At 36.4% G+C, this 16726-nt stretch overlaps 1 protein-coding gene across 4 annotated transcripts; it reads right to left on the reverse strand.

Annotated features, from left to right (window-relative positions):
• Positions 1 to 2187: 2187 nt before the first annotated feature.
• LOC113422856 (coagulation factor X-like) lies at positions 2188 to 15234 on the reverse strand. Of its 4 annotated transcripts, none has more exons than XM_026684037.2 (9): positions 14879 to 15234; positions 14130 to 14253; positions 13609 to 13769; positions 9963 to 9987; positions 9433 to 9546; positions 7301 to 7435; positions 5918 to 6204; positions 5196 to 5313; positions 2188 to 2893 (listed from the first exon to the last, which is right to left on the reverse strand). In XM_026684037.2, the coding sequence occupies exons 2-9, from the start codon at positions 14203 to 14205 to the stop codon at positions 2322 to 2324; spliced, it is 1488 nt and encodes a 495-aa protein (XP_026539822.2). In that variant the 5' UTR covers positions 14206 to 14253; positions 14879 to 15234; the 3' UTR covers positions 2188 to 2321. The 4 variants fall into 4 exon arrangements, with proteins under 4 accessions (XP_026539822.2, XP_087820949.1, XP_087820947.1 ...); XM_087964823.1 differs by having other exon boundaries at positions 14130 to 14272; positions 14879 to 14893; XM_087964821.1 differs by lacking the exon at positions 9963 to 9987 and having other exon boundaries at positions 9433 to 9548; positions 13586 to 13769; positions 14879 to 14944.
• Positions 15235 to 16726: the final 1492 nt, after the last annotated feature.

Genomic DNA, 16726 nt, shown 5'->3' on the forward strand with positions numbered 1-16726 from the left:
AATCACCAAACCTTGTAAATGACTCAACCGGTAGCTAACCCTGTCTTATTCTACCCCTGATCACAATAGGAACATGTGGATTCATCGAAATTCCTGCAATATGTTTCACTGTCTGATGGCATCTGCTGAGCTGATGCTCAAAATTAGACATCCAATTATAACAATAATGACAGGAATGGAATATGCTGTTTATTAAGAATGAATATGAATTTAAAAATTACTTGTTTAAAAATTTAAGAGCTTAGAACTACCACAGATAATAGTGGTAAAGGAAAAGAAATAAAATATATGCCATTTACTTTACTTTAAGTACCCTAAGATAGGAATTGAACTCACAGCTTTTCAGTTTCTAGCCTGATACTTCACTACTACACCAAATGGGCTCTCTTCAATCATATTAGCCTGCAATCATTAAATAATGTGATGTGAGGAGGTTCAGCAGGTTTATGTTCTCTAACTCCCACTCCAGGGAACAATGGTAGCAATCTATAATTTTACTACTGCTGGGTGGAACATATTATTCAAGCAATTGGAGGCCCTCACAAAGTTCTTGGTTTTCAAGGGTATATCCAGATTTATTTATTTATTTTATTTATTATCTTTCCCCTTGAAGATGGCAAGGCTAATATAGTAGTTTTCAGTAGAATATTTTCCTAAATTAATAAACTATGCAGCAGCTAGACACTTAATATGTGGGAGATAAATAAGGCTTTTAGAAATAAACGGGTGAGAGAAAGAAGTAAGGAAAAACATATCTAAAGATTAAAAAAGAAACCTGTTGCTTTTTGTAATCACCTTTTAGTTCACAATTTTAATAATTAAAATGAAATATGTTTTCATTCATAGGGTCTCATCTGTTCAGTTGTAAAAATGCTCAAAAGCTTTTATTTTTGCTTACATGCTCTGACTAATTCTGATCCAATCCTGGCTGTATTTGGGAATCTGATTTGAAGAATGTGAAACATTCTTTTCTTGACATCTTTCTCCTCACCGTTTGCTGAAATCATGTAAAATATGATGTTCTGTAGAACTGTTTTCCATATTGGAAGAGGAACTTGTTCTTGTATTTCAGATACATGCAATTGATCGGCTTGGGCTGAGTTCCCAAAGTAGGTAGCATTACGAGCTTGAGGGGTGGGGAGAGCAAAATCTGCCTGACAATGGCCTCATGCAAATAGCATGACTGGTGCGCATCCAAAGCCAAAATGGAAGTTCATAATGTCATCAAGCACCTGTCATTCTAGCCATCCTTGTAGTTTGCTTTTGGCACTACTGTTCTGACTTGTTGCTGCAAGATACAGTACTGACATTCTTACAACTATGAGGCATAAATGCGTATTCTTAGGCATACTGCTTCAAAAGTAATAAGTTGAACCATATTTTGTTCAAATTTAATTAATGGAATAAAATCAAATTGTCTAATCTTTTCTTTCATTTGGCCCTACCCACTTTATGGAATGCAAGTCACTTTATATTCCTTTTTCCTCCTTGGACTGTTGCAATATTGACTTAGATCATTATTTAGATGCATGGAATGGATTGACAGAAGCAGCTCTGCATCCACCATTCTGAAAATAATGAGAGACAACTAACCAGGTCAATTAAAAACCTGGCAATTAAGAAAAGCTTTTATGGGGTCTTTTTTGGCCAACACAAAAAGCTATTCAAGAGTAACAGTAACTAAACATGGCAAGTTGTGTAGCTGCAGGGTTTTCATCTTTGGTTATTTTAGAGTTCAAATGTATTTTGTGAATCCATGACAATGGTTTGTCAGTCTGGTCAGTCATATGCATGTTTGTATAAACACAAATTGAATGTTTGGTGCTTCCTTTTCCGCCATAGCCTACTGTACTCTGCAGGATCACACAACCCCATGGCATTTGTGAAGGTGGGGGTAGAGAGAAATATTTCAAGGTAGGATCAGAGTGATGAGAGCAGAGTTGTAGGAAGTCCCACCCTTTTTAACATATATCCTGATCTTGTTCAAACATATGAAAGAAACAACTTGTGGCATGACATTGTGATGCTATTTTTGTCAGTATCTTTGAAGTCTTTTACAAGGGTTAAAAATCACTTTGGGAAGGAAGTACTGAGGCAGTATTTCTACCTATCTAGTTGCTTATGCTTAAATCTAAATGGGATGCTGATACAGATTTATAGAACAGTTCTGTTTCTGTACAAAGAAAATGGTAACTTAATTGTTTATTTCAGTTAAGAGCAGCTATAGGAAACAAACCTGCAATGTGACCTGGCTATTCAAGTTGTTAAATACCGTATTATCAAATGCACAATTTTTTCTTTTTTTATATACAGATTGGCCTTCACGGCAGGTAAGGTAAAACAACTTCACCATTAGCTTCAATTACTTCTTTTATCCATGAAATATAATTGGATACTAAAGTATAAGCTCCATATTTTCCCACTTCAGCACAACCTTCCCCCCAACTGACGATCCCCAATAGATACCAAGTATTGTGATAAGTCGCAGCAAAAGGTCCACCACTATCTCCTTTGCAAGCATCCTGCCCTTCCGTATCATAGCCTGCACAAAACATGTTGTCTGTAATGAGCTTCTCGGTTGACTGTCGACAGGTCTCCATGCTCACAATGGGCAACTTAATTTTCATGAGAAAGCGAGTTAACTTACCCTTAGCATAAGTTGCACCCCATCCACTAACTGTTCCCTGGGCTATATCTTCAATTAGCAAAGTAGCTAGGTTAGGATGAGGAAGGCAGATAGGAAGTACATTTTGGGTGAAAATCACATTGCTAGTCAATTGGACCAAAGCAATGTCATTATTGTAGTTCTGTGAGTTATACTGAGGATGTCTCCAGTAGCGCCGTACTCTCACTTTTTGTTCATCTCGTTCTCGCTGATGTTTGTCAAAGTCTCCTGAAAAACAAATAAAAGTGTGGGGAGAAAAATACAAGCAGGTGCTGACAGTGGAAAAAAGGAAAGTGAAAAACAAAAAAATAAGAATAACCTTGGATCCAAGTAGAAATAGTGTGATTTGGTTATTGAAATACTGATTCTGTACATTAAAATGCTTGTAAAGTAGGCACTTCAAAAACATGGGAGCTTCTAGATTTCATTGTCTTACCTTGTTTAGGAACTCTATGGGCAATTGAAATGACATTGTCTTCTATTGGTAACATTATCATTGTTCTTCCACTGGTGCCTCCAATTTTTTTCACTAGTTTCTTTTAAAGGAAGAATACAGTATATACTATCATTAGACTACTAGCTCAAAGGGTTGTCCTAGAACAAGCTAGGTGATGTCTCTGAAATAATATATGAAAACTGAAAAAGTAGAATAACTGTGGCAAAAGAAGGCAACTATAGTACCAATAGTAATAGGAGCCTTGGGAACGATCCCAAAATATCTGGAGCACTGCTTGAACACCATCAGCATTGACAAAATTACCATCAGTCAATTGCAAAAGGCAGCTTTACTTAAAACAGTTTATATCCTTCCTATTAGGAATCATTAAAGAAAGACTACCGGAAGAAGTAAAATACCTAGTGTTACATATTATAACAGCCGCCAGAATAGCCTTTGTGCCAGTATGGAAAACACCAAATACCCCCAATGAATAATACACAAAGTAACAGAAAGTGCTGAGATGAATATGCTAACAATGAAATTGAAAGAAAAAGACAACTCTGAATTCTTTACAATTTGGAACAATTGGTATAAATGGCTAACAAACAGAACCAAGAAGTGAGACAAAAATGTTAATTGAAACAACCCTTAAGAAAGTAAAATAAAATTTTGTAAACTATATAAAGATATAAGAATAGTAATTATAGCTAAAGATATTATTTAATAGTAGATAAATGCAATATAATGTATTATGATATTTAAACTAAAATCTTGTATAGATGCTAAGAACGTTGTTGATACCATGATGTTTTACGATGTAAAAAGAAAAAAAAATTAATAAAAATATTTTTTTTTAAAAAAAACAGTTTATATCCTGCGATGGTACCTTTAAGACCGAAGTCACTTGAGAGTGAGTTGGGTGGCCATATAAATATTCATAAATAAGTAAATAAGCTCACCACCAAGCAACAACATCTGCCTATCCCAGGTCCTTGGAAAGGAGTTGCTAAGTAGATTAAACATTAAATCCTGTCTAAACTTCTGGTAAACTGTGACCAACCATAATAATCCAGTTATGGCTGATTGTGTGACCAACCATAATAATTTATTACGTTTATATGTTGCCCAGCTCCCAGAGACTCAGGGCAGTTTACAATTGGTAAATATCTAAAAACAAAGAATAATATTTTTAAAAATCTATCAAAACATCAGAAAACAAAAGAACAATGATAGTAATGAAAACAAAACCAGAAGGGATCAAAAAGAAAGCAAATGGCATTATAGTAGCAATTCTCTCCAAAGGCCTTGGCAAATCAGGGGATCTGTAATCAAGTACACCTGCATAATATATTCAAGCCAAAAAATAATGAGAGTAGAGTATCATTTTATAAAATTAATTAAAGTATATCAATGTTTCTCAATCTCAGCTTTAAGATGTTCTGACTGTACAAAGATGGAGAATTCTGGGAGTTAGGTGCTGAAGCTGAGAAACATTAATGTGTATGTTTGCTTACTTCTATAATTTCAAAGGTTCAAAATTAAGTTGACCAACTTTTTTACAATGAAAAGGAGGACATAAATAAATTGAAGAAAAAAAACAAAGCCACTTGCGCGCGGCGCACTCTTGCGCACGGTACACTCTTGCACACGGTGCACTCTTGCGCATGGTGCACTCTTGCACACGGTGCACTCTCTCAAAACAATTCTCCTGTGTGGAGCACATGCTCATAATCGCGTCTCGCCGCACTGTACCGAGCCTTGATGAATTGTCATGTCAAATACAAATACGTCACATCACACACAACGGATTGGATCAGCATCGATCAAATACGGAGATTTACAGATTAGTCTTCAAATATCAAAAAGGAGGACATGTAGGAGGACACTTTTCGAGAGAGGACAGAACTTACAAAAGGAGGACTGTCCTCCCTAAAGGAGGATGGTTGGTCACCTTATCGAAATGTGTTTATTTATTTTACAATAGGAATGTGATACCAGAACCAGAGAATCTACTCCTTCTTCACGAATACATTGTGCGGAAAAACAAGCATTAGAAAACTGTAATTTTGTTTGTGTTTCTCTACAACTTACCCACTGTAACTTGATGTGGATTAACGGTATCGAAACAATGTGCTGCGGTAAGAACCCACTGACTACTGATCAAGCTGCCCCCACAAAAACCGTATCCTCTATTATTTTGAATCAATACCTAGGAAGAAAAATAAAAATAAATTGTTCTCTCTCTAACCCAACTGCAATTCTGTATCAATTTTCTACAGTCTCAATTATTTAGCATTGAATCAGAGCTCGATTGTCATACACAAAAATACAGTGATGTGAAGCAATCCATTTTGTCATATGCCCACAACAATATTGCAAACCTTCTTTTTCCAATAGTTATTCAAAAGGACAGCATCTATAGTCGGTTGTCCTCCCTTGGGAGCCAAAGTATCATTTAAGAACACGTCTGGACAATTTTTAGAGGCCCTGTTAGCTCTGTGCTTGTCGAAAGAAAACATTCGTGACCTGAGGCTCCAAGCCTAAATGCAGTTCTCCCAAGCCTTAAAGAGACCTGGATCTCTGCAAAAGATGCTGCTAAATATATAAGGAGATAATTATGAACTACTGAGAGTTCCAACTTCTGTGTTCTGTCTCTCTTTGCTTTTTGGAACTCATCTCCTAGCTTGCCACTCAGAATTAACTTCCGTTGCAAAAGATTGCACCCTGCTGTTTCTTAAAGGAATTTGGCCCTGCAATTCTAATAATATAAAATGAGGCTATTTTATCAAACCATTTAAGTGCAGTAGTGTTACCTGCCAAGGACATGCTCCCGGGCGGCAGAAAGATCCCCCAATTATTCTTTCTTTATCTGTGTAGTTAATATTTGGCCATCTGAGTAAATCCTCCTCTGTGAAATTTCCTTCCAGATTTTCCATGTCATCTTCAGTTTCTGCTGTGAGATTCAACCATCCTGAAGAAGCCCAGCTTAACGTCTGATTCCAGTTGGTTATGTTCTCAGGAGCATCAATTTCACTTTGTTTGATTCTTTCTCCCTCATAAGAACGTGTGGATCGCTTCATCAGCCCACAAGGAAAGCTATCTAAAATGAGGCAGATTAAACAGTGTGGGTAACTTACTTAATTTACATTGTGTCCTAATTTATTTTGCTGAAAGAAGAAAAAAAAAGTTATATGGGTTTGAGGATTTTAAAAGATGTGAACTGTGAGGTGAAAGAATTTGTGTAACATTTAAGAGGGAGAGAAAATTATAAGACAGTAATTATCTGTTGATGAGAAGGTTGAAAGTCATATTTTATAACTTCATTTTCTTTCTTTTCCTTTTTTCTTTCTTGTTTTAATTTGTCTTTTATTTAGTGTAAAATTCACAACATATACTGCATAAATAAATAAATGAATGAATGAATGAATAATGAATAAATGAATAAATGAATGTAATATGTAACCTGTCAAATAACAGGAAAAATCAAAATATGCCTGATGGATAAAAGTACCAATAGCCAACCAGAATCGGAACTTTTAATAATTGCTAGATTCCTCCGTTAATTGTTTTCTTAACTGTAACAACATATCCATGACAGTTGGTCAGAGGCCACTATTGTTAGATATTGAGATAAAATCCCCTTCTCCCCAAGTTGTTCTATTCGATAACTGCAATTTTATAATTGCCTTCTGCCTACTAATTCTCTTGCTATCTTTTCTACATTGGGAAATCTTGTGGAAACAACAAGCAACAAGTTAAATTATGATAAATATCTAATTATGGATTTAGGTAACCTCCCTGCTTGCATTGGTTGGGGAAAATGTCTGATCAGTCTTGGTACCTCTAATTATTTATAAAACTAGCTAAATAACACCCCTAGATATATTTAAGTAGGTAATCCTGAGCTGCCACCGCTCACTTATGTCAGATGTGCAGTGGCAAAATGAATTCAACATTTAAAGCACTCACAGAGTGCTATTCTGCATCTAAAGAGAAAATTTGGTCCAATTTTATTCAACATAATACCTCATGGTCTGTGCATCTAAAGGAGACAATCTATTTGCTCTTCATGCTGACTGGTTGGAAATTCTGAAACCATAACATCAACCCATTTGGGTTGAAAAAGGGCTGAAAAGGGCTTCTGGAACACTTAGTTTTTAAACCCACATTTTTAAACCAGTAAGATGAGTCATTACCTGAGGGAGTACAACTCTTCCCATCTTCATTTAGCGTATATCCTGTTGCACAGGAACAGATCACACGAAGTGAATGTTCGGTATCTTGACAATATTGCCAACACCCTCCATTTTTGTACCAGCATTCAAATTTCTCTGCATGAGAGACAGGGGAAGTGATTCTTGGGTCATTACCAGGGGTGGGATTCTACCAGTTCACACCTATTCGCTAGAACCGGTTGTTAACATTCTAAGCAGTTTGGACAACTGGTTGTTAGAAGAAATTACTGGCCTAATCCTGTAAGGAAGGCAGGAAGGAAACATTCTGGGGTTGCTTACAGAAACTGCCTCTCTGTTACCCCTTATTACATTCTTGGCAGGACTAGACTTCCTGTCTCAGGAACATCTCTGGAGTTTTTTTCCCCTCCTTTGCTGGTACTTTGTTTGTGTGGAGTGACCATATAAGGTTACAATGGCACTGAAAAAAGTGACTTATGACCATTTTTCACACTTATGACTGTTGCAGCATCCCCACAGTCATGAGAGGCCAGGCAAGGAGATGCGTGCCTCAATGTGAGTGATATTGAGTTGGCGACACCCAGCCAATAACATGACCACCAAGCCATGTCCACCCAGTCACATGACCACCAAGTCACGCCCACCACCTAAGCCACACCCACAGAACCAGTTGTTAAAAATTTTGAATCCCACCCCGGTCATTACTACTTACTCTCTCCAACAGACTGTAATCCTCTAATAGGCTATCAGTAATGGTAACCCAAATCACAACTTATCATTTTTAAAATTAGTGGAGGGGGGCTTCAAGTTATTCTTATGTCTGCTTTTCTGTGTTTGTGGGTGGGTGGGTGCGCACGGGCACATGGACGCCTTTGAGTTAGTCCATGCAGTTTTCTTGCCAATGTTTTATTGGCAGCGATTTGCCATTGCTATCTCCTAGGGATGAGAGAGACAGTGACTGCTCAGTGTCACCCAGCTGGCCTTACACTTAAGAGTAGTACTCACATCTCCTGGTTTCTAGCCCAGTGTCTTCAAGCACTAGTGACTAGACTAAACTGGCTCTCCAGATTCCACTGGATCACCCATTTAGTATTAAGACTTACTTCCTAAGGAGAAACGTTGGTATCTCACACCATCTTGCTCAGAATCCTTTGATCCCAGCTTGACCCTCTGCCTTAACATACAGATTACTTGCTACCACCACCTACTTTCCAGGAGGTGTGTCTACCTGATCTTTTCTCCAATCCCAGTATGTGTGAGATAAGACTCCCGCAGACTACCATCTTACTAACAAGTAGAAGGGGAACAACAATGCATTTAGAGAAAAACCAAGCCATTTATTTATTTATGTTATATTTTATTTTATTTTTTTAAAATAATGTTATCATTCTTTTTTACCTTTAAGTAGTTACATGCAATACAAATAGCCCTTGACTAAAACAGTTCATTTAGTGACTGTTTGAAGTTACAATGGCACTGAAAAAAGTACCTTATGACCATTTTTCACACTTACGACCCTTGTAGCATCCCCATGGTCACAGGATTTACATTCGGATGCTTGACAACTGACTCACATTTATGACGACTGCAGTATCCTGGAGTCATGCAAACTTCTGACAAGCAAAGTCAATGGGGAAACCAGATTCACTTAACAGCCATGTTAATTTAAGAATTGCAGTGATTCTTCACTTTAAAAGTTTCTCAGCAACATAAATTTTGGGCTCAATTGTGGTCGTAAGTTGAGGACTATCTGTACAGTTAATGACGGAGGAAATAAAGATACTGAGCGGGTTAAATCACAGAGAGTATTTTAAGAGAATCTTCAACAGAAAAAAATGTAGAAGTAAAGAGAAAACTTTGAAAGCACACAAGACCAGACCTATTTTCCTTGATAATATCTGATGCATCTTATATTTGAAGCAAAGTCGTTTGACAAATTGGGGACCAGAGAACTTTGGTTCTCTGATCCCAACTACATGACTGCTTTTCCTGACATGTGCCCTCTGAACTACCCTTTTATTTCCCTCACTAGTATGACTTTTGGCCAACGAAGTCTCACCAGGTTAGAAAGCTGCCCCAAAAGGTAGCATCTTCTTACAACAATAGCAGGTTGGTTAATGTTATACGTCACTCACCTATTTCACACTGATTCCCTCCATACCTTGGGGGACATGTACAGGAATATGTATAGTGTCTGACCTGACATATTCCACCATTTTTACATACATTTTCTTTACAGGGGTTGAAATCTGTTTGGAAAAAGAGATTTGATGATACAAATCAAATCCAGATAAGTATTTAGAGTAATTTCTTATTTATGCATTAGTTTCCTACCCACTTCAATTTCAATAACATACTACACAATCTAAAACATTAAAATTATAAATAATAACAAAAATAGTAATGTCAATGAAATATTAAAATACAGTACACTGATGAGCAAAGGAGGAAAACTGTAACAGTTCATTACATGAGCAATACATTGAAATAATTTTATCACATAAACAAAATTCTTGCCAGAACAAAAGCAAAATCTTCAATAGATTTCAAAATGTATAAAAAGTCAAGATTTATGGAGCCAAAGTTAGCATAGGTATTTATAAGCTTTAAGTTTTAATGAACAATTATTTGTGCAGAATACACAGAAAATGAACAAAATATTTACCTTGGTAATCGAACCAAAACTCCATCTATAAAATAAAAACAGATGTTATTAGGCCAAGCATCCTTATAAATTAACTCAAACAATTAAATGTAAGTAATTAAGACACATATGATTCAGTGGTGGGATTCAATTTTTTTTACTACCGGTTCTGTGGGTGTGGCTTGGTGGGTGTGGCAGGGGAAGGATACTGCAAAATTCCATTCCCTCCCCACCCCACTAACCTGCTTTCCAGCTCCATTCTCCGAGTCTGTCACATAAAATTTGCTTGCAAGCAAACTCACAAAATTAACTCTCAACACACCATGTATGTAAATATTGAATTTTTTATAAAAAAGAGCAACTTTTACCCAAAACCAGGCAAAGCAGGCAGGCAGACTGAGTCGCTCACAGAATCACAGATTCACTTAGAGCTCTATGATTCTGCAATCTGCTATCTGAGTCTGCACTGAAAAATAGAACCTTCAGTCCTAGAAGGTTCAGCTCTGGTTTTAGATTAACTAGAAAACAAGAAATCCAACAATCCTGCTTTCTAGCTAATCTAAATAGCCCGGCACAGCGGAACGGGGGAGGAAAAATAGCAACTTACCAAACACAGGCAAGTTTGATGGCGCTCATGCCAGGTAAGGAGTGAGTGGGCAGGGAGGGGCAGGGCCAGCCAGTGGTGCGATTTTCTGATTGTCTGAACTGGGCAGAATCATAATAACCGGTTCTATAGAAGCAGTCCGACCAGGTAGAATCCCACCCCTGAAAAACAGCCAAAATATTCCCACACCTCTTTAGTGTGACATCCTGTAAGACTTGTAGGAGACGAAGGACAAGTGATAGGAATTCATGATTTCAGCTGGAAAAGTATATATACAATTCAATTTTAAACATGTGAAGATTTTTTGCTAACTCTTTAAAGAAATTGAAATATTTGTTCCAGCCACTGAAAGCCAGAAGGTTGCTGGCTCTTGTATTTAACTTATTTATTCAGTTTGTATAACTGCCCATCTCAAACCAGTGAATCTGAGGAGCAGACAAGCACTGTATGTGTAATTCTTGTATTTATTGATTGTAATGCTCTTACCAAATTACTGTTAATTTTAAATGTTTCAAAAATAACTACAGTGGTTTCTTTTTTTTTTAAACAAATTTTATTAATTTTCAAAAACAACACACAAACAAACAAAACATAAAAACATAAAACATCTTTTCTGAAAGCTGCTTGATCCCGGGTTACATCTCTTCATACAGACACAAATTCATGTTCATTTTATATATCATTCCATATCTTATTACCATTTTCCATTTTCTATATAGCTTCTCACCTCTTTTAACTTTCTTAGTTTTATTTTATTTATCTCATCTCAGTTCAGATCATTATGCTTATTATTCTTTGTCTGTTCTGTTTCCAGCTATCTATTTATCTTTTCTCTTTAAACAAAATTTCTCCTGTACACTAATTGGAGTGTGACGCCTTTAACTCTTTCTCCTAAATTTATAACACTTAGTATAGTACATAACTTCCTTTGGGATTCTGTTTAGTACATTCTAAAGTTACACATTATATTTTTAAAAAAGAAAAATTTATAAGTATGTAATACAATTAAAACAACTATCCATGCCAATTCAAATCTATCATTAATATTAATATTCATTTAAATCTTAAACATTTTACACATTACTTTTCAATTGAATATCATACTTTTATGGGAACACTTATACTTTCCATAGTTATTTCCCCCCCACTTCACATCACTTATATTTTAAATCATTGTATCATTAAAATGTTTCTCTCATTTATTTCATTGCCTTCCTTTTATTCACAAAAATTTCACTAAGTTACACTGAATATTTTATCCCATTTTTTGTTCACATGTTGTTTCCAATTTTCTAACATTATTTCTAAGTACAAATATAACAATACAATCTTATGTACCTTTGCAGAATCCCTTTTTCAATTAAATTTTACCCATTATCTCTAAATGAATCTTGTTTCTTTACATCTTGCTCCACACCATTGAGGCTTCTCATCCCTTCCTTCCTCCTTCTTCTCCCTGCCCTTTTTACCCCCTTGTCTCTCCACCTTCCTTTTCTTCTTCTGCATTCCCCCTTTCTGTTGTTTTCTAACATTATATCCACTTTTCACCTTATTTTTCTCTTTTTTGGTTGTTTTTTTAAATTTTAAAGTCCCCTTTTTCTTTTCCTTCTTCTCCCTTTCTTCCCCAAATAAAGTTACTTGTTCATCAAAGATGGCTTCTTCTTTATCCCAATCATCTTGTTGCGCAGTCAGTTTCTCATAGGTGCAAATCGCCATTTCTAAGAATTGAAAAAGAGTGCCAAGAGAGTCTTTCCCTTCTTGTTCTTCTTCTTTGTATTTTTTGAATTCAATTTTCAATTCATCCACAAGTGATGCCATTGTAGAAAGAATTTTTTTTCCAAAACAACCACCCAAGTGTTTTTAGTCCTTCAAAGATAATTTCCAAAAGTCCCAAAGTCACCAAACAGTCCAAATAAGCTGTTTCTTTTAGCACTTTCTTCTTTCTTCACTTTCTCTTTCTGGGGTTACTGTTTAGTTGCAAAGTTCCAGTTAAAATGTATCTTTTAAAAGTCTTGTTAGTATTTAATGATTCTTTAAAATTCTAGGCAATCTCCTCCTTACTTCTAAATCCTGCTCCAATTCTTTTCCTCTCCCTTCCCACTTACAGCAAAAAAAATTTTTTTTTAAATGTTCAGAAATCCTTATTATCCCTTTAGCATTTAATTATCCAGTTTACCTATTGATGCCAAAGCGGGTTTTTCCGATTTCTCATATATTTCTGTTCACTGTCAACGTTAGGAAGGAGAGTGAAAAAAAAAGAACTTTCCATTTTACTTCCATTCGCCACTTGTAAATCTCTGGGAACAATGTATCTTTCACAAATTTTAAGTTCCAGGATACCTTCGTTGTTGCTTTGTCCCGGTCAGCAAAAAAACTTTCACTTCTTCTTAACTCCTCCTGCACTTTCTTTTCTGGCTGAGCGCTTCTTTGTGGCGGCCATTTCTGACCGCCGCTCTACCGCCTTCAGAAAAGGGGGTTTAGCCGGCTAGGGAAGAGAGGTGCGATTTCTCTCAACCCTGCCAGATCCCCCCTATCTTCACCACCTTCTACGGAGGTGGCTAGCCCTGAAGCCGAATGGCTCAGGGCACTCCAGCGGCGAGCGCAGGCAGAAACCGCGCACGATCGCGGATTCCTACCTACCCCGAAGCGCTGCAAACCGGAACTCCAAAAATAACTACAATGGTTTCTGAGAGCCAGTTTGGTGTAGTGGTTAAGGCACCATGCTGGGAACTAGGAGCCTGTGAGTTCTAGTTCTGTCTTATACAAAGCCAGCTGGATGACATTAGGCCAGTCATTTTCTCTCAGCCCTAGGAAGGAGGCAATGGCAAACTATTTCTAAAAACCTCTTGCCAAGAAAACTAAAAGAACTTGTCCAGGCAGTTACCGAGTGTCAATACTGACTTGAAAGCACAAACAACAACAACAATAAAACAAACAAAACAGTAATTTCTAAGAATGTGGCTATTTTGAGGAAACAGCAGTTTCTGTGGCTATTTGGATAGGTGTACTTTTCTTTTACACTTGCAAGAAATAGTCAGAGGTCCCTCCAATTCCATTGCTCACTGTTTTCTCCTTTGACTTGAAAATCTCATTCGCCTCCTCAAATGAACATTGTTCCTCTCTGCATTCTCTCTCCAAATTTCCTGGGAGAATCTCTTCCAAGAAAGTGTTAGCACGTTTCTGAATCCTCAGAACCTGGTTTGCCTTCTCTTTTTTCACAAATACTGTAGATAAAGAGTAGGATATCACTAAGAATTCCGGTTTCTTTAATTCAGGGTGTATATATATTTATATTCACACCAAACATACTGAATATACAGAATACTGCAGGGCTAAACCAGTGGATATATTTGGTCATTTCCCCTGGGCTTAAATATGGGGGGAGGAAGACAACCATCATTGAATATATTTAAAATCATGTGATTGAGTTTCATCTCCAAAATCCATCGCAGAACAACACTTATGAAATTAAAATAAATAACTTTGTTCTTAAAGTAACTTTCAGAAACACATGGGTTTAAAAATTAACTACAGTTGTTAATACATGATCCATATTGTGACTGTTGGTAATGAATAATAGGTACCTGATAACGAATGTGAAAAGATGATGAAGCAACAGATTAAGAAAATCAAGGTTGGCCCCAAGGAAATTCTAGCCATTGTACATCCAAAGTGAATAGTAGAATATATTGATTTGGAGACAGTCACCTACACATAGGAAACAAGACTAAACAAAATATTCCTAGAGTACTGAGACAAGAAAGAGAGAACTGGACAATAAGAATTATGTGCATATGAAAAACAAAGATGGGGACTAGCAGAGAAGGCAACAGATCTAGAAATAAAAGGAATAGAAGTCAAATTTATTTTGTGACCATTTGGATATCTCCTAAAACCAGAAATTAAATGTACTGGAATAACTCAGGTATTTTGCTTTTTAAGAAAGAATTAACATGTTGAGGAAGATAGAAGTATCTGTTTTTAATCACTGATCTGATGCACTAGCAATGTGCATCTAACAATATGTCCAAGTGAGAAAACATCTGAAGAATAGTAGTGCAAACAGATAAGGCCCATTTCCTTTTAATCTCCTATTAAAACTGAAGTTGTAAGAGGCACCCTACAGGAACAGATTGTATTTCATTTTGTTCTGACAGCTGTTGATTATGTTTATTTCATCAAATAACAATTGGCATCCAAAAACAGAAACTTTTGTCACTCAGGAAACCAGGTACATGTTAAGAGGAGGAAAATAAAGCGGGGGAAACAAGCAGTTTTAAAGGAAACAATCTCTGTTTGTTTGCAACAAATTAGAAATGTTGTGTTCTCTTACCTGATTAGGAAGGAAAAAGTACTATTTAGACCGTTACAAAAGCTAGGAAAGAAAGCTATTGGAAATTTTATGTTGATGATTAAACTACTGCAAATATTGACATAGAAGTTCTGGTCTCAGGATACTATGGCAAAAAAACCCCAACCACCACTGTAGCCCAAACATTTTAAAATTAAAAAGATCCTAAAAGCCTTTTCCTTACTTGTGGCCTCTTTTTTTTTTAAATAATACTCATATTTTTATGGAACTTGGGGCAGGAGAGGGAGAATCCTTTCCTATCTTTAATTCATCATTCCACAAAAGACTTTTTGAAAGACACTTGCCCACAAAATCTTCTATTCCTCTGCTTTCAAATGGAATGTTTTCTGGATGTCTGCACTTGAGTTGTAGTTATTCATTTATTTTGATAATATTTTGCTTTTAGCACATGCAAATACCTTGAATTAAAAATCTTCCTCAACAAGTTCTAGCCTGGAACATCTTAGAGATTTGGGAGACGGGAAACATCCCATGTCACAAACATGGAGTCAATCTAAAATATTTAAAATAAGATGGACCAAGAATTTTTACTCCTAAAACATGTAAGTTAAATATAATCTTCCCAAATATTCAAATATTATATGTTTAGTTGGTCATTGACATGAAGAGAACCAAACAAGATGGAAAATCACTTTGACACAGGAGCCTATTCAAAGTGATGCATGGGTTTGGCAGAAGATGGATCTGAATGCTAACAAGGCTCTGAGCAGGACAACCTGCCACACAAAGAGCTACAATATTGTGATAGCAGAGGTGCCCCATGCACCATTAAGGTGATTAGATTAAAAGTATGGAGTTTTAACACATGGCCTTTTGCCTTCCTTCTGAGAAACAGATTTTGATGTGATTTTATATCATGGAAGGCAATTTATTGTTCAGGAAAGGAAACAGGAAAGCACATGGAAAGTATATATGTATACTCCATATTAATATAGAAAACAAATAAGAGTAACTGTTCTAAAGGAACACTGTAGGAGTTATGTCAAATAGGCATGGGTTTCACCCCACAAACTCTCTATAGTAGTGACTATTAAGGATAACACACACCAAAAAGAGAACTCCCACTAGCTTGCATTTAATTTGAGCTTGTTCTCTTCCAACCAGACCTTCACAGGCTCCAGGCACTAAGACATAGTAATAGCAGCCCCTCCACACAACTCAAGATAATGATTTATGCTTTGATATCATCAGCATACTAATGATATTCTACTCTAAATTGTTCTATGACCTTCCCCAGTAGTTCCACATACTGTAAAGGGGTGTACATAAGTGCACACTCGTGCCTACCATCCCTGTCCTATTGACCCCATTTATACGTACCTATTTCCTATATTCTTACTCATGTTTATACTTATTCCTATTATCTTGTAAGCGATTGATAAATAAAATAAATGAAATAAATGTTAACTATTAAGGTGGTGAGGACTGATTCCTGTGGTTCCTCATAAGTGAGGGGTCACTGGGCCAACCTTTTCTACAATAGATTGAAACTATTCATAAAGAATGGCGCAGAAGCACTGCAAAACTCTTCCCCAATCCCTAACTATCACAAGAGATCCAATAAGATAATATGATTGATGGTGTTAAAGTCTGTAATAAATGAGGAGAAATATGTCTATTTCACCTCTTTTATCACCACACTGTAGACTCATTCATGGTTGAGTTGGTTTTTCATCTTTCTTCACTGATACTCCAGTCATCATCTTCAAGAAGGACTCAGTAAACTAAAGCACCAACTGCAAATGGCATCCAGAAAGAAGCTACTCATGGACAATAGAATACAGTTCCAGTTTGCATCCTGATACCTGT

This window comes from Notechis scutatus, chromosome 4, assembly GCF_049901735.1.
Source record: "Notechis scutatus isolate UNSWTSFEM ecotype Mainland chromosome 4, rNotScu1.2, whole genome shotgun sequence".
Lineage (NCBI taxonomy): Eukaryota > Metazoa > Chordata > Lepidosauria > Squamata > Elapidae > Notechis > Notechis scutatus.

Bases quoted from the DNA above. Each gene is read 5' to 3' on its own strand.
- LOC113422856 (XM_026684037.2), bottom strand. From the start codon at position 14,205: ATGGCTAGAATTTCCTTGGGGCCAACCTTGATTTTCTTAATCTGTTGC. The intron at 9,988-13,608 runs GTGAGCAATGGA...TTTATTTTATAG, and splicing joins TCAAGTCAAAGGAGAAAACA to ATGGAGTTTTGGTTCGATTA. The intron at 7,436-9,432 runs GTGAGTGACGTA...TCTCTCATGCAG, and splicing joins AGGGAATCAGTGTGAAATAG to AGAAATTTGAATGCTGGTAC.